The sequence below is a fragment of the Octopus bimaculoides genome, chromosome 2 (assembly GCF_001194135.2).
Source record: "Octopus bimaculoides isolate UCB-OBI-ISO-001 chromosome 2, ASM119413v2, whole genome shotgun sequence".
In the NCBI taxonomy this organism is placed as follows: Eukaryota; Metazoa; Mollusca; class Cephalopoda; order Octopoda; family Octopodidae; genus Octopus; species Octopus bimaculoides.
In genome coordinates, this window is record NC_068982.1 from 5,355,570 (window position 1) to 5,381,529 (window position 25,960).

The 25,960-nt window shown below is 37.2% G+C and overlaps 1 protein-coding gene and 1 long non-coding RNA gene across 4 annotated transcripts in view; one reads left to right on the plus strand and one right to left on the minus strand.

Annotated features, from left to right (window-relative positions):
* The window catches only part of LOC106868901 (uncharacterized), a 60,772-nt gene extending 39,820 nt beyond the window's left edge, over positions 1 to 20,952 (plus strand). Inside the window, exons 3-5 of the long non-coding RNA XR_001409352.2 lie at positions 15,327 to 15,388; positions 16,933 to 17,372; positions 19,029 to 20,952. This is a non-coding gene — a long non-coding RNA (uncharacterized LOC106868901). The remainder of the gene's footprint in view (positions 1 to 15,326; positions 15,389 to 16,932; positions 17,373 to 19,028) is intronic.
* The window catches only part of LOC106868896 (H(+)/Cl(-) exchange transporter 7), an 88,991-nt gene continuing 77,799 nt past the window's right edge, over positions 14,769 to 25,960 (minus strand). For all 3 annotated transcript variants that reach the window (XM_052975410.1, XM_052975414.1, XM_014914358.2), the window contains 2 exons: positions 19,094 to 19,174; positions 14,769 to 18,361 (listed from right to left, as the gene is read on the minus strand). In XM_052975410.1, coding sequence (XP_052831370.1) covers positions 18,311 to 18,361; positions 19,094 to 19,174 — 132 coding nt within the window. In that variant the 3' untranslated portion in view covers positions 14,769 to 18,310. The remainder of the gene's footprint in view (positions 18,362 to 19,093; positions 19,175 to 25,960) is intronic.

The following is a 25,960-nucleotide window of genomic DNA, read 5'->3' on the forward strand; positions in this document are numbered from 1 at the left end:
ATGACTTCTGATCTTAATTGATTGGAAATGTTATCATGGACATTGTTTTGTCTTGGTATAAAAGATGGGCTACAGCAAATATTCTGCTCAATACCACAGATTTGCTTGTCAGTTGTTTGACCTTAACCAATTGAGCGTGTCCTTTAGTGGCTGACAATATGTGCATCTCTGATCACCTGCAGAAGTAGTGGGGGAGCATCATAGCCACGTGTTGAGAGGAATTCTTTGGGGTTTGGATTATTCACCTTTGGAAATATGGGTGTTTTGTTCATCATCTTTAAAACAAACCTATTTTCCTATTTTATTTTATTTGAATTTTTAAATATTAGTTTACGTTTTTTGAAGTTACAAGACCCGAAGATTGCCCTCATTCTGAGTGGAACTTATCTTGATCAATTTATTATAAATTGCCCAGATCTTTTCCATTTTTATGTGGCCACGAAACGCGCGTAGTCTATTATTCACTTCCGTTTTTATAAATTTACTAAACTGAATTAAATTTTTAATCTGATATTTTATGGATTTTATGGTTTATAAATTTTCTTTTGGATTTTATAGTTTTTTTAAATCAGTATTTTGAAGGGTATGTTTTTCTTGATGGTGGCTGACCTCCTTCATTGCTTGAGTTGCACCTTGTGGTTCTTCTCTAAATTATTAATATTTATATATATATATATATATATATATATATTTACACACACACTCACACACACACCTACATGTGTGTGTATTTATGTTTGACCCCCACCACTGCTTGACAACCAATGTTGGTGTGTTTGCATCCCCATCACTTTAGCAGCTCAGCAAAAGAGACCAACAGAATAAGTACCAGGCTTTACAAACAGAAAAACAGTATCAGGGTTGACTCATTTGACTAAAAATTCTTCAAGGTGGTGCTCTAGCATGGCTGCAGTCTAATGACTGAAACAAGTAAAAGATAAAAGATATTCTCTGCATGAGATTATATTATTTGTTTATCTTTATTTTTTTAATTTACTGGAACATGTTATATGAATTTTTGATACTTCTATTGGCAGTGAACGTATAAGGCTCCTTGCCAACAATTAGCTTTGTTACGACATTCAATTGCTATTGGTAACAAACATTTTCCAAACTGTGTCTCACATAATTCAAAAATAAGGGTACTTAATGAGTTTATATTAAGTCTAAGCAGACAACAAAAAATATTTCCATTGAGATTTCATAACAGTGACATGTTAAAGTGCATTTGTATTTAAGAATCTATCCAAGACAAAGGTCATAGAATAATGGAAGGTAAGCTTCTAAAAGCTGTGTCTGCAAGTTGGTTTTGATTATTTCTTAAAAGTTACTTCAGTTTATGCCATGAACACAGGAATGGTTTGAAGGTAAAAAAATCAGAAATTCCACTTTTTCCACCTTTATGTAGTTATAGATGCCATCCATGTATCTGCTCTACAGCAAGATACCTTTATCTCTCTTTTCTATGCCTTAAATCTCTCAACTGGTGTAAGGGCACAGACCCCCCTCACTCCCAGATGAAAGACTTTTTTTTTGTCTTTGCAAAGCACTTGGTGATTCTGCTGGTGTCAAGTGAAAAGCACCCAGTACACTCTGTAAAGTGGTCGGCATTGGGAAGGGTGTCTAGCCATAGAAACCATAGAAAAACAGACAATGGAACCTGGTGCGGGTTTTGGCCTTGCAAGCTCTGGTCAAATTGTCCAATGTGTGCCAGCATGGAAGACAGACATTAAATGTTGATGACAACAATGATAATGACGACGACGATGATGACAGCGATGACGACAATAGTATGTGAGTTGTCTTCTTTATATACGAATGATATGTATATATGCATAGTGAATGCTATGCATACATAAGTGAGTTTGTTGTTTCCATTTTAAATGCTATTTCTTATAATAACAATGCTGTCAAGTGATATTTAAAGAGTGAACATGAGTTTGAAGGCATGTAACTCTGCATACCTCAGTCTGACATGAGGCTTTTCTTCTGCTTAACATTTAAGAGGTAAGAAAGTATCCAATTATACATTTGGAGCAATGGATTACATTGGATACAGAACAAGAATTCTTGATGGTATTTAGTTTGGTGAATAAAAACCAGGACCCAAGGAAGCTGGTGGTAGTCAGTTGGTTAGAAATTATTTTGTAAGTTTTGCAAATTTGGAAAAGTTTGAAAAGATATGAACGCTGATATTTCAGGCAAAACTGTTTCATTTAATGTTTGCCAAACTGAGTTCAAATTTTTTCACCATACAGGTATAGCTGTGTGGTAAGAAGCTTGTCTCCGAACCACATGGTCCTGGGTTCATTCCCACTGCGTAGCACATTGGGCAAGTGCCTTCTGCAATGGCCTTCATCTAACCAAAGCCTTTTGAGTGGTGGATTTGGTACTGAAAATGAAAGAAGCCTGCCTTTCTGTGTGTCCCTCACCATTGCATGACATCTGATGTTGGTGTATTTACGTAACCGTAACCTAACAGACTCCTACAATAAAGACCAGGCTTAAAAGGAAAAAAAAAAAATTGATTCATTTGACTAAAAACTTCTTCAAGGTGGTGCCCCAGCATGGCCACAGTCTAACGACCAGAGCAAGTAAAAGGTAACAAATTAAAGATATATTTTTATGAAGTAATTATTAGTAACGTAGAGCCACATCTAACATCACTATGATAACTTAGTGTAGTGGAGCCACACCCAAGGGAGCATTTATGTGTTTACAAGACTTGTTAGAAATAACGACCGAATTTCCCTCAAATCACAAGGAAGGTTTTCACAGAGGCAATAGTTCTCTCTGTATGTGTGACATACCAGTTAAACAAGGATCTCTTGCAAGTATGGTAAACCAGAGATCATTCTAAGATAATCGGCAGTACCCTTTTCATTCATTCCTTGTTTTCCTACAATCACAGGTATTGCAATCACCTCGAGATGCCAGTAAGGAAAATCTTTATATTTTCTGAACTGGTCAAATTCTCTTGCTACAATATCTTGATCACAAGGGATACTCATGTCCATCATTAAACAGATTTTATTATTTTGGTTTTTTACAACAATATCCTGTTTATTAACTTTGATGGTTCGGTCTGTATATACTGCAAAGTCCCAAAGAATCGTTACATTTTCTTCCTCAGTTACAGCCTCAGTGAGATGTTTATACCACTTGTCAGTTTTGACTTTATAATACCAACATATTAAGCAGTGTAGATATTGGTCAGTTCTGTTACATGTCTTGATTTATGCTCTCCCAGTGTTAAAACCAAGATTAAGTGGTCCAGTATTTCAGTTTCAGTCACTTCATTGCAGAAGCAGCACTTTGGAATTACTCCGTTTTTTTATCACATTGGCTTGGTAGTTCCTGGTCAGTAAGCTTCGATCTTGACCAGCTAAAATAAACCCTTGATTCTCTGCCTTCAGTTCCATAGCCACTGATGGGTGTGCTTCTGGTCAACATCAGCATCTTTGCTATGGACCACATATTTGCTGTGCAGAGGTTTCTATTCCCACCTTCCAACCAACTGTTCATGCGTTTTTTTTTTTGTTTTCCCATTAATTTTACTTTCTTAGCAACAACAGTTGCTGTTCAGCACTTGAGAATCATGCATGAAACCAGTAGCAAATTTTTTGCTCTCCTTCAAGACAGAATGAAAGTTCTTATGCCTCTCATGATTTTCAACAAATTTAAGCATCCAGTTTTTAGTTGTTTCAAGATATTTGGCCAGTCCAGTTGTGGTGATTCTATAAGAAAGTTCAAACTGGATCAAGCTTCAGTCTCTCTGGAAAGGTAAAGACGATGCATGATTGCCTTTGGGTGGTGCATCTTATTACATGTTATTAATAACAAGATGGTGGATTAATAAAAATTATTTGAGCATCAGACAAAATGCTTTGTGATATTTAGTCGTAAGCTTTTATATTTTAAGTTCAAATCCATTTGAGGTCAAATTTGCTTTTTTGCATCCTTCAGTGATAAATCAAAATACCTGTCAAGAATTGGAGTCATGGCTGCATCCTACACCAGTTTCGCATAACCAACCTGTTCAAAAATACCTTGGCTTGTAGGACGACCTGCTGTGCTTGAGGAGATCTATTGAGTCAAGTGCATCAAAATCAAATGGAAATTGTAGTTGTGATCCCCGTGCTGGTGGCATGTAAAAAGCACCAACCGATCGTGGTTGCTGCCAGCCTCCTCTGGCCCCTGTAGTGGTGGCACATAAAAAGTACCCACTACACTCACGGAGTGGTTGGCATTAGGAAGGGCATCTAGCTGTAGAAACATTGCTGGATCAGACTGGAGTCTGGTGCAGTCTCCTAGCTTCCCAGACCCCAATCGAACTGTCCAACACATGACAGCATGGAAAACAGACGTTAAACGGTGATGATGATGATAATTATTCCCAGCCTCCTAATTTGAAGCATTCTACCTGTTACTATTGTTGTAAATATTTTTGGCATTGACTTGTAAAGTAAAAACGAACATTAATCTTTTCAAATATTCTTATCTACTTTTATGCTTCATTCTCTGGAATGCTTTATTCTAATGAAGAAATGAAATTTCCCAAACAAACTGTCTGAAAATTATAGAGAAGATAAATGCTAGATTTAAAAATTGAATTATTAAAAGTAGACACAGGAAACAACAGAGTATTTTATAATTATTTCATGAAGAAAAGAGAGAAAAGTGGAACATAACTTCAAGCAAGGCTTCTCTCCTGAATAAAGAACACGAGTAAGCCAATGAGTGTGTATTACAAAGAAGATTGTAACCAATTTAAGAAATACAATCTATTATTTTGTATGACAATGGTGATTCATTTGGTTTCTTGGAAGACAATAGTCAAATAAATTCAACAAAGAAGCATGTAGAAAAGCAACCCTAACATACACTTAGCTACACACAAATTTGGCTAGGATTAAAACATTTTCCTTAATATTTCCTACATGATTATTATTATTGTTATTATAACCTCTGCCTTAGCGAAGGCAGAGGTATTGTTTTCAGTTGTGTTTGTTTTTTTGTCCATGGACAAGATATCTCAAGAACTGCTGGATGGATTCAGATGAAACTTTCAGGGATGTTTGGCCTCATGACTGGCATGAACTGATTAGATTATGGGATCGATCCGATACCAGATTATTTTACCTCTATTTTTACTTAATTTTTGAGAGTGGTCAGGTTCATTTTCAGTATTCTCGTTTGTGAGAGCAGCCAAGTTTATTTCAAATAGTCTCATTTTAATAATCCTCTCTGCCGGATTGTTGAGAGGATGTTTGTGCTCTCTGAGTGCTCTTGTTATTATTATTATTATTATTATTATTATTATTATTATTCTTTCAACTCGATGTAGATTGTTGGTTTCCCTTGGATCTCATAAAATAAATTTGCCAATATCTTGCTTGATCATTCCCAGGTTACCCACAACAACAACAGGGATAATTTTGGTTTTTAATTGCCACGTCATAGATTTCACAATCTCAAGGTCCTTGTATTTCAATCATCCTCCTCATTGTTTAATGTACACTTTCCATGCTAGCATGGGTTGGATGATTTGACTGAGGACTGGTAAACCAGATGGCTGCACCATACTCCAATCTGATCTGGCAAGGTTTCTACAGCTAGATGCCCTTCCTAACGCCAACCACTCTGAGAGTGTAGTGGGTACTTTTACGTGCCACCGGCACGAGAGTCAGTCAGGTGGTTCTGGCAACGACCATGCTCGAATGTTGTTTTTTCATGTGCCAGTTAGGCGACGCTGGCAATGATCACACTCGAATGGTGCTTTTTACATGCCACTGGTACAGGAGTCAATCAGCGTCCCTTGCAATGATCACTCTCGGATGGTGCTTTTAACATTACACTGGCACGAGTGCCAATCAGGCAGTACTGTCATTGGCCATATCAGCGATTTTGATTTCACTTGCCTCAACAGGTCTTCGCAAGCAAAGTTTATTGTCCAATGAATGAAAGGTACTCATAAGTGGGCTGGTTACACCCACTGGCATAGGCTACGGGTTATGGTCTCACTTGTCGGGTCTTCTCAAGCACAGCATATCTCCAAAGGTCTCGTTCACTAGTCATTGCCTCAGTAAGGCCCAATGTTCTCCACTTGATTTATTGAATTTACAGTCCAGCCCTTATCTCACAATTTAGTGAGACTTATAGCTGAGGATCTATAGGAGCCCATACAAGGCACTGTCAGCCAGAGCCAATTATGTCCAGGAGTCATGTCATGTAAGGTCATCACACCCTGAAGGAACAACTGACATTGTTATCTTTTAATCTGGTGAAATAATTATAATATTCTAAGCAATAGCGAAAGAATGAAGAGGTTATGTAACAGACTACTTGTCTGTGGATTATGAATGTAGCAGAGATTCAACCAATCAGCATCAAGCCATCATGTGATTCAATCTCCTTGAATCTTCTCCTCCTCCTTATGTCCTATAAAAGGTCACTTTTGGCAGTGATTAATTGCAGAATGTTGAGGCAGCTGTATGACATGTGTCTCCATTGTTGCCACATCAGACAGTCAAGAATGGAGACACATTATCAGCTAAGATAGATGACAGGGACCTTCATCACCATAAATATAGCATAATTGTTTTCAGCTTCATTAGGCAAGCTGTATGTTGCCGTATCAATAGCTTGTTGTAAACTCGAAGCAGTATCTCTCACCCAATCTGGAATCATTGCTGTTGTTATCTGTAAAAGACTCGCACAGTATCACTTTTTTGTGCGATAATTAAATCTTCTGTGAAACATTCACAGTTGTTGCTCAGTTAATTCTTTATGCAGCCCCCATGAAACATCTTTTCGTTCATCAACTCAACCAGTTATCACCACGGATCAGCCAACAACAACACTCAACTAATATCCCAAGCAACCAATACGTCTTTCGTTGATACCAGCTGATAATCGTTCAGTTAAAATCTAACTCATCCACTGCAACTACAGTGACTTTTGCTTCTCAGAACTAATAAGCAAACTGTTTCCCCACTTCACCCAAGACTACTTTTTCTCTTGTCATCTGTATTCTCGCTCACATCATACATAAACTGAAGTTCAGCCACATTTCTATAACCCATCTAGGAATGCATGAAAGGGCCTTAGATGCTGCCTCTCTTCCTCTCACAAAACATGGAAACAAGCACTGAGTGTATAGCGAAAGGAAAACTGTTTCACCAGGAATTGATAATAGATCAGATGCTAATCTTTTAACTCCTTGGCAACTCAATGGTTAAATAGTCAATTGAATCATCAGAAATATTAACTTATTTCCAATTTCGTATTTCCACAATTCTAGACATGCAAAAGTTGGTTTCCTTTTGTTTTGTCTGTCTCAATAATGTAATGATCATTACATCAGTCTAATAATACTCTTAAAATAAATATTTTTATTTGGTAAAAAAAAAAAAATTATTATTGGGTTCAATATACAATGTTAAAAGCAAATATTTATTGTTATAACTAAAGTGAAGTAAATTGAGATTTGTAGACTTGCTTTTAAAGAATCATATGAATATAAAAAAAATTGTTATAAATTGTAAAAAATTATTATTATGAGATCATTGTCATCAACCCTGCCACCACCATCCTCCTCTTCTTTGTCATCTTCATCATCATCATCATTAGTTAGAGAGTAGGCTAAATAAAAAAAAATTTGCATAAACACTTTCTATTTGTTATCAGCATATATAAATACGAATGTATGCTTGTCTCGTGGTGTAAGTAAGCAAAACTGTTCTATTGTAATTATAGGAAATGATTTTAAAGATAACACTAAAATTATCAATTCAAGGGAAAAATAAGATGTAAACTTTGTTATGAGGAGAAGCAAAAAAAAAAAAACTTTTAAGAGTAAAAATTAAGATAAAATAAATAAAAGTAGCGATAATGTATGTTGAATCTTGGATAAGATATATCTCTCTAATTGGTTTGGTAAAATATTTACCACACTCATTTCATGGATGGATTGTTTCTAATAATAAGGCAAATTTAATCACTGGAGCACTTTACTCTACCTTACTTTAACTCTAAGTGGCTCAACTCGTAAACACTAATTTCTTTGGAGCAAGCTTTGCTAGCATATCAAAAGTTTATTGTTTCAAATTCATAGCTTTCTCAATCATCATCATCATCATTATCGTTTAATGTCTGTTTTCCATGCTGGCAAGGGTTGAACAGTTTGAGGTCTGGAGAGCCAGCAGTTGCACCAGGCTCCAATCTGATCTGGCAATGTTTCTACTGCTGGATGCCCTTCCTAACGCCAACCACTCCAAGAGTGTAGCGGGTGCTTTTTACGTGCCACCAGTACAGGAGCCAGTCAGATGGCACTGGCATCAGCCACGTTCGGATGGTGCTTTTTACGTGCCACAGCTGGGGTGGCATTGATCACATTCGGATGGTGCTTTTTATGTTGCACTGGCATGGGGAGCCAGTCAGGCAGCTCTGGCAGCGGCCCACACATGAATGGTGCTTATTGCATGCCACCAGCACTGGTTACATCTACAACTACAATTTCCATTTGATTTGATTTACTTGACTCAATAGTTCTCGTCAAGCATGGCATGTTGCCTGACCGTTTGAAGGTACTTTTTAAATGGGCTGGTTATGTAACACTGGTGTAGGCTACAGCTGTGATCTCACTTTCCTTGCCTGGTCTTCTCAGTCACAGCATATCTCCAGAGGTCTCAGTCTTTCGTCATTGCCCCTGTGAGACCCAACATTCGAAGGTCATGCTTCACCACCTCATCCCATGTCTTCCTCGGTCTCCCTCTTCCACAGGTTCCAATATTTTTTTTAAAAATTCATTAAGAAAAATAAACTAATCCGTGTCTCTCTGGATCTTCCCTAAGATAATCATTTGAGTTCAGTAGAATTAGTGTTCAGCTTGAATTGTTCCAAGTTGGTGGAGAGAAAACATGAGTAGGACAGTAAAATAAAAATAATACGAGGCCTTGGTTGTGGTGTAAAAGGTTCTGGTGCCATCAAGAAGCAAGATTTGAACAGAAATTCTGATATCAGCGGACTCGTTTTTTGATTAATATCATTATTTTCCTATCCTGAGGAAAATCTCTTCATATGGGAAAGATTTGGCACATTTAATAGAACCAATTTAAGATACACCATCGATGTCCTACAAAGGACCAGGCTTTATCTGATGAGCTTATTCACAACTGGTTTCAACAGAGGAGGGCTCTTTTATCTATAACACTTGTTTCAGTCACTAGACTGAGGCCATGCTAGGGCACTACCTTGAAGAATTTTTAGTCGAATGAGTTGACCCCAGTACTTTGTTTTTAAGCCTGGTACTTATTCCATCAGTCTCTTTTGCTGAACTGCTAAGTTATGGGGATGTAAACACACCAACACTGGTTGTCAAGTGGTGGTGAGGTACAAACACAGACACACACACATATATGTATATACACATGTACATGATGGGCTTTTTTCAGTTTCCATCTATCAAATCTATTCACAAGGCTTTAGTCAGCCCAAGACTATAGCAGAAGACACTTGCCCAAGATGTCACGCAGTGGGACTGAACCCGGAACCATGTGGTTGGGGAGTAAACTCCATGCCTCACAGCCACACTTTTACTTGTATGTGGAGGATGGTTTTAAGATGACTTTGTAGTACTTGCAGACCATGTAAACTCATAAAGTACCTCAATTAAGCCCTCAAAGAAACTTCTAAGTTGTCAATTAACTTGCTAGAAATAACAGGAAAATGACCCTCAGCTTACACTCTACCATATTGAAAACAGATAACGTAGTATGAGGTATGCAATGCTCAGGCAGATGAGGTGTTCATGGTAGGAATGTCTTTTGTCATGAAGTAGACTCCATTAGGGTTTATTTGGAGCAAAACGACAGAGCATGTCAAGTGAGTCGCATGATGTACTGAGGACAGAGGCAAGGGTCAGAACATCGGAACCAACTGAATGGGTTTGGTATGAGAAAGGACACTATTATGGGATGAGACATTCATAACTGACACACAATAACTGCAGAAACTTGGACGAAAGAACCGGTCCATGTAATGCTTATTGTTAATAGAATAAGTGAAACCAGTTGTGACATTAGCTTAATATGGCTACCTTTCTTGAAAGATAAATATAAATTATCTTAAGCTGTAGCATAAACTGTACATGAATATCTGTGGCCAGAAGATAAGAATTTTATTATATTAGTTTAGAAATAAACATTCTTAGAGATAATACATTTCTAAATCTCTCTGAGAGATTTAGAAATATATTATTTCTATTTTCAAAAATCAGTGAATGTATTTCACTTGAAATATATTTTCAAAGGCAGATGGGCATCGACAGATAGCAAGCCACGCCCTTTTGTTGTTTTTTGAGGAGTTCTGGGCGAGATTTTTTTTGTGCGGGGGCTGCTGGAGGTCGAGTTCCCCTAGACCCGCATGTGCTGGGGCTGGAGATGATAGGGTGGAATGAGGAAAAGATAACCAAGTATTGTGGTATGATAGGGGAGGAGGGGTGAAATATAGGGGTGACCCTGCCAGGGGAGGAGGGATGGAGAGCAGGACGGTTGTGTTCAGAACATTTTCGAATGTAAATGGGAGAATAAAGTTGTAATTTTATTCATTTCACATTCATCCTTTCATGTGTTTTTTTTTATTCCCGCATGTCTTTGTATGTCCCCTCTGTAATTAGGCCTTGTGCCTGCAATAAAGAATTAAGCTAGCAAACCATGCTACTCCAGACTGATGATGAGCAATGACTCTGAAACTAGTCTCTGGATGCTGGGTGGAGGTGTTTATCTTCCCCCTTTGTAAACATAAAGACACAGGAAATATGTCAAGGCTGACAGGAAGCAGTGCTTCCTAGGGCTAAATAACAGTAGCATTCTTCTCTTTCATGGGACAGTCACATTAAGTGGACAACAAACAATCGCTTTAAAGATTCTTAGTTTAGATTTCAGTCTAGTGTTTTGTGCACATTCAAGAATGAAATACCCAATAACAATCAGAGATCAAACTGAAAATATTGATCACTGACATTGGTACAATTTGGAGAGGACATAGTTTCAGTGACCAGGACTTATTTTATCAACTGCAAATGGATGAAAGGCGCATATTACTTTTGTAAGATTTGGACTTAATGTGGAGGGCAGTAAGTATATACTACCAGTCTATTAAACTAATGATTTTGACAGTCCACTGCCATTAAAGAAAGAAAAAAAAATGTTTAACCTCTAAATATAAGGTTTAATAACATGAAAATTTTTTGCTTATTTCTTAACTTTTCTAGAATTTTCAGTTAAGATGAAATTACGTTGGTACCAGAATAATTGTTCGAACATTGGGCCTCACCGAGGCGATGACTTCTGACCGAGACCTTTGGAAATACACTGTGCGCGAGAAGACCCGGCAAGCGAAGTGAGACCAAAATCTAAGGCCCAGCCAGCCCACTTATGCGTACCTTCCTTCCTTCATTGGACACTAAATTCCACTTGTGAAGACCTGTTGAGGCAAGTGAAATCGAAATCGAGTTGCCAGCGCCCCCAGACTGGCTCGTGTGCGGGCGACACATGAAATCTTTCGAGCGGGATCGTTGCCAGTGCCCCTGGACTGGCTCTTGTGCGGGTGGCACATAAAAGACACCATTTCGAGCGTGGCCGTTTTCGTGCGGGTGACACGTAAAAGCACCCACTACACTCTCTGAGTGGTTGGCATTAGGAAGGGCATCCAGCTGTAGAAACTCTGCCAAATTAGATTGGAGCCTGGTGTTGCCATCCGGTTTCACCAGTCCTCAGTCAAATCGTCCAACCCATGCTAGCATGGAAGGCGGACGTTAAACGATGATGATGATGATGAAGATGATATTAAGTTTAGAAAAAAAAAAATCATTTTTATGTGTTAAAATAAACATTATGCTTACATTAGCTCTTTCAAAGTTCACCATCCATAGAGAGAATCCTGGAATTCATTATAATGAAATCCAGCTCAATACATGGTAAATGTCTCAAGTTGCAATTGAATATATTCTTCAGCTATGAAAGATTCAGCCATGAAGGTTATACCAAACTCTGTCATTTTATGATTTCTGAATTTAGTTATGCGACAAAATTTGTTGTAATCCTTAATAATAATAATTTATATTGAATTCTTAACTACAAACATCATCATCATCATCATTTAATGTCCATTTTCCTTGCTGGCATGGGTTGGATGGTTTGACAGGAGCTGGGCAAAGCTGGGAACTACACCACGTTCCATTGTCTGCTTTGGCACGGACAATGGAACAATTTTCATAAATATGTATTAACCTTTGCATTGACCTTTTAACCAGAAAATATGACACTTTTATTCCAGTCGCTGTGTCAGCTGAAGCAATGGATAATAAAATGTTCTGTCCAGAAATGAGATACCGATAATAAACTAGTAGCTAGATCCCTTAGCTGTTGCACTTCAACTCTAATCACACTCATAATCAATAGTCTCATAATCTTCTGAAGTTTTCAGTTACTTGCAAACTGTCGCTTTTCATAAAGTGATTCATGGAAGTATATCTGTAGTTTCCAACTGACATCTGCAAAACCATGAGAAGGGAGCTCAGCACTTCAACGCAATTACACTACTGTGTAAGGCAGCAAGCTAGGAGATTCATTAGCATGCCAGACACAATGGTTAGTGACATTTTGTCTGTTTTTATGTTCTAAGTTCAAATTTTACCCCACCAACCCATGACCTTTCTTCAGTTTGAACCTGAAAATGGGTGAAGCAGATATTTTCTTAAACATGGTGACATGAATTGGAAATGTGTTATTTATTGAAACCTGATAGCCATATGAGGTGTAGTCAAAGAGAATCAGACCTTTGGCCAGAAAACAAGTAATATTAAAAAACACACCATTTTGGTTTAGTCTCCTTTAAAGTATTTGCCTTTGGGGTCTACACACTTCTGCCAGCGTTCCTGGGAACATTTCTGGAAATCACTTTTTGGGATTCTGTAGAGCTGTGCCATCAAATTTTGCTTAATGTCCTTTGTTGACTCAAATCTTCTCCCTTTCAGTGTTTATCTTTAGCTTTGGGAATAGCCAAGCCACACGGAGCCAAGTCTGGGCAGTAGGAATCCCGATGAACAAAGTGGTGTGTTTTGCTTGACGAGGAATGCTTGGACAACATGGGCGGAATGAACTAACTGAACTGACCCATGGCTGATTCCATCTTCGGCAACAATCTCCTCAATAGTCACACGATGGTCTTCATAGACTATTCCTTGAACCTTTGCAATCATTTCACCGTTTCTGCTAGTCAATGGTCTGCCATAATGTGACTCACTGTCCACTGAGGTGTGGTCATCTTTGAACCGGTTGTACCACTCTTTTATTTGTGTTTTCCCATACCATCATCTCCAAAGGCCTTCTGAATCTTTTCTATAGTCTGGACTTACGTATCACCAAGTTTTTGATAGAATATCTTTGATCAATGTATTCGGTCATCTTGACACAAAAAGAAAAATTGCACAGCACACTCTTCACGTCTGTACTCAACGCGTCACTGCAGGTGAATGGTGCACACTACAGGCACAAAAATTTTGAGGCATGCTCAGGAAGGACGCGGTCACCTAAAACCCGTGTGGATTTTGCTCACGCATTATTATTTTGTGCAAAAATATCAAGGTCAGATACTTTTCGACTACACTTTGCATATTAAATTATTTTAAGACTTTACAATGTCAAACTGATGTAATGCTCTGATCAGATTCCTGAGATTGGGAAGAAAGTTTTGAGAACAGACAGTACTACACTGGGATTATTTCTTTTCTTCTTCTTGGTCAATATTCAATGAGACAACATTCTCATTGAAACTCCAAAGAATAGACACTTCCAGGAATTCAAAAGACTGTCAAGCATACTTATATTTTCCCAATTGGACCAGAAGCTGTAATCTAATTTATTCAAGATAATTCTCCAAATCCATTTGCATAAGATATCTTCAACTTTGTTTAAGAAACCATATTTCTGCAGCATTGATAAGCTATGGCACTTGTTTGTTGATGATCCAAGTCAGACTACCATTTTGTAAGAATAGATTCTATATATACCCCACAGACTCTTTTCCTCATTCTTATTGATAATTGCTTATGTGACAGTAAATCTTTGATGTCACTGGAAGCTGCCTTCACTTGTCTAATCCTTTTATCATTTTTTTTCCCATCCGATGTAATGATGCTTCCCAAATATCTAACTCTAATGACTTGTTTCAAGGTTGTTCCATTAATTCTTATGCTGCAAATTGGTGGTACTTTCTCTGATTTTCATCTTTTACTTGTTGCGGCCATGCTGGAGCACCACCTTAAGCTGAATGAATCGACCCCAGGACTTATTCTATCGGTCTCTTTTGCTGAACCACTAAGTTATGGGGTCATAGATACACCAACATTGGTGGGGAAACATATATATAATATACATACGACAGGCTTCTTTCAGTTTGTCTACCAAATCCACTCACAAGGCTTTGGCCAGCCTGAGGCACAAGACACTTGCCCAAGGTGCCATGCAATGGGACTGAACCCAGAGCCATTTTTTTTGGTAAGCAAGCTACTTGCCACACAGCCTAATCATGCATTATCTCATAGCTTTGCGATTTCAATGATGTAATTGTTCTATTTTTAGAATGACATTGTAGGACAGGCCAGATCTGGCTGGTTTTTAAAAATAAACCAAGTAGAATATTTAGACTGGATAAGACTGGTTTGAATGCTGAAGGGATATAGGAGAAAGGGTAGAAAACAAGAATTGTAAGAAAATAAAGATTGACTTTATTCAAAGTATTCTTCAGGTAATTATGAACAAATTAAATCAAAACGAGTTTATAAATTTGGTGTCAGTTACAAATAAAATGGAACATTTGAGTATTGGAACATTCACTTACCGAAAAAGGAACCACTGCTTTTTTTTTTTTTTAATACTCTTTCAGAATTATTTTCTCTGATTTATAAAATATGCATACATTGCCAAACTAGGGAATTATCATGCAAAAAACTCTTTTTAAAAAAAAAAAAATGGTAAAAGAATTAGTTTTGTTGAGAAAGACAAACTAAATCATACAGAATTAGGATTCTTGCATCACTAATATATTGGGAACATTGAAATCTGTTTTACACCAAATTTCTGGCAATAATGTCCATTAATTCACTGAAAGCCTTCCTTTAAATCTAGTTTGGCTTTGTAAAATATTCAGAGAATATTCTCAGTTAGAATATGAAAAAGTTCATGTGATCAATGATGTGTTAATCAATCATTGAAATTCTTTTTTATTAAGCATGTAAGTAATAAACATGTTTTTTTTTTAAGCTATCGAGGTCATGAAAAAGCAATGGTGTTCATTTAATCAACTGAAGATAAAGCATTATGAGGTAAATATCAGATTTTTTTTTTTTAAAATAAACAAAACTTTTAAGTGAAATCAAATAAATGAAAATAAATTTTTAAATTAAAAACCTAACCATGATAAGAATGCAATAACATTTGAAAACAAAACTAAAAAGTCTCAGACAAATTTGTTCTATTTTATGATACATTTTGGAAGAATTTGTCATGGAATTTCAGAACATGCATGTCAATGTCCTATTCAGAATGTTGTCGTCATTATCATGGCCTTGTGCCTAAATCAGTAGTAGTATGGGGGCATGTGCTGTAACAACTAGTCACTGCATCCACCATTTGTTGGTGATTCCCTTCACCTGACAGGTAACACCATTGCACCACTCAGGCACCACCCCTGCAACCCATGGTTCCGTTTTGGGTAGTCATTGCCGGTGAAGGTTTTACGAAGTCAGAGTGAATATCCTACATTAACTCCTTTCAGTCAAATTTTATGACACACTCCTTTCAAGGATGATAAAATATATGCTAAGCAAGAACAGGAGTTGCTATCATCAACTGTCCCCTCACCCAGAATATTGAGCCTTATTCCCAGGTTATAAATCCTGATTATTACTAAGGCAACAAAATGGCAGAACCATTAGCACACTGGACAAAATGCTCAGCAGCATTTCTTTCAGCTTTATGATCTGAGTTCAAATTCCAACAAGGCCAGCCTTGCTTTTTATCCTTTTAGGGTTCTTAAAATAACTACTAGTTGAGCACTGGGGAGTGACGTAATTAACTAACCACCCTCCCACAAAATTTCAGGCCTTGTGCTTAGAGTAGAAAATAATTATTACAATTATCCTCATATTTTCAAGTGTTGATATATAAGCACCAGTCGGGTATTAGAGACAATTTAACCTACTCTGTCCAGCATGCAATTTTTCAATCCTGTACCAATGCTGGAAATCATTGAGTGAGAGAGCAGAGCATGCCATCAAAGTGACCCTGGGGTAAAATATACGAAGCCCAGTATACCCATCACAACTACCTGTCTGATAGGGGTGCATCACAGTCACATACCAAAATAAACAGTGCATGACCTTGCAGGTGGGGCTCAGTTAGAATTTTTTTCAGGTCGAGTAGCCCACCCTGCTCAAAATGTCCCTGAATAAGGTTTGTTTTAAGGATGATAAACAAAACACCCATGTTTCCAGAGGTGAATTATTCAAACCTCAAAGAATTCCTCTCAACACATGGCTATGATGCTCGTGATCAGAGATGCACATACTATTATCATCATCACCACCACTATCATTATTAAGGGCAATGAATTGGTAGAGTTATTAGTGTGAGACAAAATGGCTTGTGGTATTTGCTCTGGCTCCTCAGCTCTGAGTTCAAATCTGGCTACTGTCAACTTTACCTTTTATTCTTTCAGTGTTTATAGGTAGAACACTAGTCAAGTACCCAAGTTTTTGATCTTGTATGTTTATACTAAAAACAATAATCATTATTGACTTTAAATTGTTAGAAAGTGCTTCACAGCATTTAACGGTTATTTATATTGTTTTATTCTTTTATGTTTCAGCTCCAAGGCTGTGGCCATGCTGAGGCACTGCCAGTATTCTTTAAAAAATAGAAACATGGAAAAAAATATAAATAATTCTTTCTAATTTTGGTACAAGGCCAAATATGAAAGGGAGAAGGAAGTTGATTACATGGTACTTTCATTCATTGACCCTGAAAAAATGAATATCAGAGTTAACCTCGGTGACATTTGAACTCTGAGCATAATGGGTTGGAAGAAATGCCACCAAACATTTTGTCACACTAATGGTTCTATCAGTTCACCATCTTTAATAATAAATTTTTCAGATTGGCAGAAAAAAAAAAAAAAAAACAAAGAAAAAAATCAATTTCTAGAGAACTATAGATGACTGAATTAACCTCCATGTACTTTTGGTTCTTCTGCAAACCCACGAGGGATTCAAGGAAATCGTGTTCAAGTTATTTGTTGTGAAAGATAAGGTAAGTGCCATTAAAAGTCAAAATAATATTATTCTAAACTAGTTTCTTGGAAACGAATATTAAATTTTTACACCACAAAGAATTCCCAGCAAATGGTTGTGCTGAATCACATTACAACTTCAGAATGATTTCAATTTACGATGCAGAGGGATGATTCTAAATACCATTTGGCGTTTAGTTTGATGCAGAGCAGTGCAGCCATTTCTATCACCCGATGAAAAAGAATGAAAAGTTCCTTGCATAAAAAATTCAAATCATTTGTGCATCACTTTCAAAACTTATTTCATTGAGGTAATTATGGATGTCTACATGTGTGTGCTTTTTTTTAATATATATACATATAAATCTCTCACACAAACTACTTATGCACTCACAATACATTCATGAATCTCTCTCTCACTCTGTATATATATATATATATTTGCATGTATTATATACATATATGCTTGTGTGTGTGTGTATGCTTTATACATATATATGCTTGTGTGTATATCATCATTGTCATCATTTAACGTCCACTGATGATGATGTGTGCGTACATATATATCCTGGGCCAACGATTGTAACATTTTGGCTGTTCTTCATAGATTTGTTAATATTTCAGGATAAAAGTTTAATGCTTAGATTCAGTGGCACCACAAATTCCTCCAGTCTCACTTTGATTTCGTTTTGTTTTCTCACTTTGCATAAGGCTTGATATAATTACATCAAGTAAAACATATACTGTACATGATTACCAGTGAACCATTTTGAAAAGGTGCGAAGCAAGTTTATGGCAGACTCCATAGGAATCAAAGTCACAAAATTCCCATTCATGCTGGAATGAATGTAGCAAGACTGTCCATTTTAAAATATAAATATCCATCACCAGGAAGAAAAACTTATTTTGTGTTTTATTCAAAGTTGTAATAAATTGTTTTTGCATGCTTTCTTTCTCCTCATTTGTCTGCAAATCTGGCAAGATCTTTGCGTGTCACAATGCCACACACCTGAAACACAAAGGAAAAGAATATTCAGTTATCAGAAACCGCAATGCTTCATCATCATCGTCATTTGACTGGGGGACTGGCAAGCCAGTAAGGCTGTGCCAGGCTCCAATCTGATCTGGCGAGGTTTCTACAGATGGATACCCATGCTAACACTGACCACTCCGAGAGTGTAGCGGGTGCTTTTTACGTGCCAGCGGCACAGAAGCCAGTCAGGGGGCACTTGCATCGACCCCATTCCGATGGTGCTTTTTATGTGCCACCGGCACAGGAGATGTTCGCTAAAATAGTGATATCACAAATTGCCTGCAGTAGTTTAAGATCCAACATTGGGCATGTTTTTTACTTTTCTTTTTTAATCCATCTGATATCAAACTGTAAGTTTGAGTACTAAAAAAAAAACAAGGAAATCTACTATCGTAAATTATTCAATTGAATAAATTGCAAAGATTTTTTAAAATACATTTATTATGAAACTTGTTTAAATATAGAGAAATGGTAAGCTCCACATATGGACATTCCATCACACAGCTTGAGTCTTTGTTGCACCATTTTATTTCTCTTATTCCTAATCTCTGTGGATTTCAGACCTTCCCTAATAGTTGGTCTGGAATGTTCACTACTAACAACTAAATGCTACATGAATTTTTTTTTTCTTTTTTCTATGTAGAAATTATAAAGGCAAAAAAAGAGAAAGATTTGTAGGGCATTTAATTTGATAAGAAGTAAGCTTACCTGATGTTCAGAATTTATAACTGTAACATGCCGCAAGCCTAATGCCCGAAACAGCCGGAAGATTCGTGAGTATGTTGCACGCTGGAAGTGAGGAATGAAATAAGAGACATTTAGTAACAAATTAAAACCAAATTGGCTTTAGTATCAAAATTCGTAATATTAATTATGGGAGAAGAACTGCATAATATGGTAAAGGAAAGGCGAGGAGAGAGAGAAAAGAATGTTTAGCAGAAGGGAATATTGAAATGGTGAGAGGTGGAAGAAGGTAATGCTATAATGTTATATGGTCAGGTGGTTGGTTGAAGAGAGAGGAGGCAAAAAAGACAAAACCAGAAAAGTGTTTACTGGAGAGAAAATGAGAACAGTGAGAGGAGAAAGGGAACGTTACAGACATACAAGAACTGTAGTAGCCATTAAAGTGGTGGTGGGGGGGTGTCATCTGTAGGGATATTCCTTAATGAAGTTGGAGACAGAAGAATATGGTTTTTTTTACTCAACTATTTTTTTTACAAAATATTCATGCACTTTAGAGTAATTAATTGTCGTCTGCTAAACGAACATTTCATATTTGTTTACCTATAGTACAGTGGTTCCCAACTCTTTTATATAAATGAGTTTTCCCATAGACCCCTTTTAATATGCTTAACCTTATGTATGTGTGTATGTGTGTGGGACGTGCTGTCTGGGTAGGCAAGGTGGGCAGTGCCTACCCTGAATAAAATAGATCAATAGTAATATTTTCCTTTTATGACAAAATATGCCCCTAAGTCAATAAAATTATGAAGGTTACTCTGATTACTATGCATAAAATGCAAAATGTTTTTTGTTTTTTTTTGTAGATTAGGTAGGCATAATTCGCCCCTGGCCTTTCAATCTCAGTATTAAAGCTACACAGGGTATTGCTGTAGTACACATGCTGCGTACATTCCTACAACAATGTTTTTTTTATGCGCTAAAAAGGCAGAAGTAATTCTGCCTCCAACTCAGTCGTACGCCTTGTGTTCCATCCCATAAACGTCACCAGCTGAGTGATTACCAACGGCACATGCCTGAGATATATTTATATATAGGTTATGAGAGGTAATGGTGTCAAGAAGACCCAAAGGTGTCAGGTAATGCCGAGTAAGTGCTATGGACAGACTATAGTTAAGCTCAAGGTTTAGCGATTATGTCAATGAGGAGTCCAACATGGGTCATATATTAGCATGTGTATATATAAAAAAATTTACAGAATGAGATAAAGAATCCAAGGCTGTGAAAGATATCAGAGCATTTATAAAGAGAAGGTCTTACAGCTGTTTCCGAGATATTATATATATCCCTTCATCAGAGACAGTGCGAGAAAATGGTTACGCTATAGTTATTATAAAGTAGATATGAAATCTGTGTGTGTATGTATGTATATATATATATGATGATGATGATATATATATATATACACACACATAAAATTTTGAATTTAGTTCATGGATCCCCAGTACTACCTTTGCAGACCCCAGGTTGGGAACCACTGATCTACAACATTACTGGCAGCTCTGTATGTAACTCAGTAACTATGAAATAAAAGGGAAGACATAAAATTTAGATTATTTATGAGACAATTGACTGATAAACTATGGAAGGAAATGAAAGACATAATCTATTGAAGAACAACAATTATATTATTTGTGAGACAAAGATTTGATAAATATTCTAAATTAAGTACAGAAATAGGCACAGGCATGGCTGTGTAGTAAGAAGTTTGCTTCTCAATTACATGGTTCTGGGTTCAGTCTCACTGCATGGCACCTTTGGCAAGTATCTTCTACACTAGCCATGGGCCAACCTAAGCCTTGTGAGTCGATTTGGTAGACGGAAACTGAAAGAAGCCTGTTTGTGTGTGTGTATATATATATATATATATATATATATGTGGGCATCTTTGTGTGTGTTTATTTCCAGTCACCACTTGACAAACCTGTGCTGGTTTGTTTACAATCCTGTAAGTTAGTAGTTCAGCAAAAGAGATCAATAGAATAAGTATCAGGATTTAAAAAAGAAGTACAGCAGTCAATTCACTTGAATAAAATTCCCAAGGGCAATGCCGCAGCATGGCCACAGTCTAATGACTGAACCAGATCCACTCCCAAGGCTTTGGTCTGTCCGAGGCTGTAGTAAAAGACACCTGCCAAGGTGCCACACAGTGGGACTGAACCCACAACTATGTGGTTGGGAAGCAATCTTCTTACCACACATGTATGTATATGTGGGTATGTAAATATGTGTTTACAAGTATAGTGCAAGATTTGCAGATGTTTTTTTGCATGAAGGTTGCAGATATTTTTGTCTGCATGTCTATAGGTTTACACACACACACGCATACACAATTACATACATATACACATAAGGTGTATTAAGACATAAATACGCATCTTTTTACACTTGCACATAAAAATATTTGGCACATGAAAAGAGAGAGAAATGTGATGATGAAATGAGACAGCATCATCTAAAATTCTACAAAATATTCAAGAATTGTGTTCTTTACAAACTCATGCTCAATCATTGAATAATTTCTTTTTCTGTGTATTTTAAATTATACATTTGTTTTCATTAACTAAACTTTGTTAAATTGTGAATGAGAACAGTTGAGAAAGCTCTGATCATTTAAGTTGCTTAACTTGTCAGAAATAGCAGCAAAAATCTTCATCAGACTACACCTTATCTTAAAAGGGAAAGGATACATTAGAATTACTCTACCTGAGAAAAAATGTGGGTCTCCTTTAATCAGAGCTGATCTGGGGCTTAACAGCAACAAACATTCTTTTCTACTCTAGGCACAAGGCCTGAAATTTTTGGGGAGGGGACCAGTTGATTAGATCGACCCCACTACACAACCAGTACTTAATTTATCAACCCTGAAAGGTAAAGTTGACCTCGGCGGAATTTGAACTCAGAACATAAAGACAGATAAAATACCGTGAAGCATTTCGCCTGGTGTGCTAATGATTCTGCCAGCCTGCTGCCACAACAACAAACATTACCTGGAAAATAATGTGTCCGGGTCCCAAACAATAAATGACCGATTACAGATGGTCACTCATGATTGGACAACAATAAGATCAGAGGGAGGTTAATAGTACAGGTGACATTACAAAACTAATTGTAATAATAGTGATATAGTAGCTGCAGTTGTAAAGTTGGTATGTCAGTAGTGGTGGTGGTGGTAGTTGTTTAAACCAGATCTACTCTGAATTAGCTAATCTATGATCAACAGCAGTCCATCCATGACCATCTCATCGTCACATTTTTAGAAACAGTTTATTTAGAACATAGAGCAATGGTTCTCAACAAGGGTCCATATAAAATTTCAGTGGGAGGGGGGGTCCACATAAGTTAGTAATTTGAGGACATACAGTAGTATATTAAGGGCTCACCAAAACATTTTACTTTTCATGTATTTATTGTAAGATACAGGTTTTGTTCTCTAATGTTTTACATAGTTTAACCTACGTGAGTGAATGTGTGAAAAGTAAAAAGGAATTTTGAAAGAAATGTCTATGAAACTAGTTTTTGAACATCAAATGGTTACGGGGGTTCGTCAGAATAAAACAGTAATCAAAGGTGTTCATAGGTAAAAAAAAAATGGTTGAGATCCACTGACATAAAGGAAGTTATGGTATGGTTGCTATTTTTAGCAGGTTGAGCAACCACTTAAAGGTCTCACATTTGTTTGCTGTGGTGGTGGCAGTAGTTGAGATAAGGGAAGTGTTGGCAGGGTACACAGTGAAGGTTACAGTAGAGGAATCAAATGGGGATGGTGGCAAAGATGCTGATGATAGTAATAAAAGAGACAATGGTAATGCTAGTGGGAGTAGCACCAACCAATGACAAGGATAAGGATAATGGTAAAAGTTAATGGGGGAAGTGATGACCGTGTGATTTTATTGGGGACAGCAACAAATGGTTGTAGAGGTGACTATCAAATGAGAGAAGACCCATGTATAGCAGGGATGATAAAGAGAAGGCAAAGATGGTATTTAGTGATTAATGTCAGCAGTGGTGGCCATGGCGATAGAGAAAGAAAAAAAATTTTTAATGAAGTGAAATGGCAGTGGAGACTGAATGAAAAATAAAAAGACCAAAAGAAAGAAAAAAAAAAAACTTGGCAGTTACATTTCATTCATGATGTCTTATCAAATATATTTGCATTTCATTCATCAAAAAAAGAATTTAAGAATGAAAAAAAAAAAAAAATCAGAAGGGGATTGAATAACTAAAACTGCTTTCTAACACAAAAGAATTACTTAATGAAGAGATGTAGAAATCTTTGTTTCCCTCAGCTTACAACAGCAATCTAGTGCACAGACATTCCATCACACAAGACGGCATCTTACAAGCTATTTTCAACTGATATTGATAATGCAATTCAACATCAGTGCAAAGGTATGATTGCGTGTATGCGTATATATGTGTGTGTGTGTGTGTGTGTGAGTCATCGAATCTGTTAGTGTTGCACCAAAGTTATTGATCTTTTACGCCTACACTGTGAAGATGTACTGTGTTCCAGTGGGAACATCTTTCAGACTGTGGTAGTGTAGATGAACACACACACACACACACACACACACACACGTTCAGCTTGAAAAAAAAAGCAAAAGAGAATATATGTGTGTGTGCACATACATACACATATGTATGTATATGTGGGTATATAAATATGTGTTTACTAATATAGTGCAAGATTTGCAGATTTTTTTTGCATGAAGGTTGCAGATATTTTTGTCTGCATGTCTATAGGTTTACACACGCATACACAATTACATACATATACACATAAGGTGTATTAATAGACATATAAATACGCATCTTTTTACACTTGCACATAAAAATATTTGTCTGTTCACACTTGATTTATAGTTCTATCTTTTGGCTAGTTTGGGGCTGCCAAAGCAAAACAAGGTCTCTTGTCTAATAAGGTTAAATTCACTATGGTTATATATATCAGAGCAAAATTTAGAGCAGTTATAAAAATATTGATTTTTACTAAATTATGAAATCTCTGGACTTTACTTCTACTACTACCACTGCCACCTGTGAAGTCATGGTGTTGATGCCTTTCTCTAATACATTAAGTGATATAATAGAATCGGTGAAGTGATTCCAACAGTATATCAAAACTGAGTCACAACTTCAGTTCCCATGGTACACGTCACGTGAACTTTTAAATAACTAATTCTTGTATTCTCTTTTACTCTCTTTTACTTGTTTCAGTCATTTGACTGTAGCCATGCTGGAGCACCACCTTTAGTCAAGCAAATCGACCCCAGGACTTATTCTTTTGTAAGCCTAGTACTTATTCTATCGGTCTTCTTTTGCCGAACCGCTAAGTTACGGGGACGTAAACACACCAGCATCGGTTGTCAAGCAATGTTAGGAGGACAAACACAGATACACACAAACACACACATATATATACAGATACAAGACGGGCTTCTTTCAGTTTCCGTCTACCAAATCCACTCACGAGGCTTTGGTTGGCCTGAGGCTATAGTAGAAGACACTTGCCTGAGGTGCCACGCAGTGGGACTGAACCCAGAACCATGTGGCTGGTAAGCAAGCTACTTACCACACAGACACTCTTGCGCTTATATGAGTTTTAAAATTTAAGATTTTTGAAGGACAAACTGGATTTGAGGGGTTGCAACAAACCAAAGATAATTGAGGACATTGTAATCAACTGGAAAGAACTATGAACTGAAACCAACTCCAAGCACTAGATGGAGTGCTCAACAGCTTGTCGAGTATTCTATAAAGGGTCATTCTTTGTGAGTTCATAATAATGATTTGTTAGTGTTTTGCCCCAGGACACAGATTTGCTTTTGATCAACCATGACCAACCAGTTGTTTTTTTTTTTCTTTCTATCATTCTCAAGTATTGGAATGGTGTCCAATGGAATGACAATTTTGTATTTATTTATTGCAAACCTTACTTTGAAAACATTGACTATTAGAATTTAAGATTTCCAACTCATTGAATAATAATAATAATGGTTTCAAATTTTGCCACAAAGGCAGCAATTTGGTGGGGTGGGGTGAGTCAACTACATCAACCCCAGTACTGAACTGGTACTTATTTTGTTAACTCCAAAAGGATGAAAGACTAAGTCGACCTTGGCAGAAAGACGCATGAAATGCCGCTAGGCATTTTGCCCAGCAATGCTAACAATCGCACCAGCTCACTGCCTTAATAATAATCTTTAGGCACAAGGCCCGAAATTCGGGGGTAAGGGGCCAGTTGATTAGATCAACCCTGAAAGGATGAAAGGCAAAGTTGACCTCAGTGGAATTTGAACTCAGAATGTAAAGACAGACGAAATAACGCTAAGCATTTTGCCTGGCATGCTAACGTTTCTGCCAGCTCGCCGCCTTATAATCATCATCATCGTTGTTTAACGTCCGCTTTCCATGCTTGCATGGGTTGGACGGTTTGACTGAGGTCTGGCAAGCAAGTGGGCTGCACCAGGCTCAATCTGATCTGGCAAAATCTCTACATCTGGATGTCCTTCCTAACGCTAACCACTCCGAGAGAGTAGTGGGTGTTTTTACATGCCATAATAATAATAGTTTCAAATTTTGGCACAAGGCCAGCAATTTCGGTGGAGTTGGGCAGTGGATAACATCAACCCGAATGCTCAACAGGTATTTTTTTAAAGTAGTTGTATGTTGTCAACTTAATGCGACAGTCCCCTGAAGGGAATAATACTACTGTTGGTTAGACCTAGGAAGCTGCACCGCTTCCTGTCGGCCTTGATACATTTTCTGTGGTGTCCTGGGGTGGAGGTGCTTGTCCCCCCCCCCTGTAAACATAAGGACACAGGAAATGTG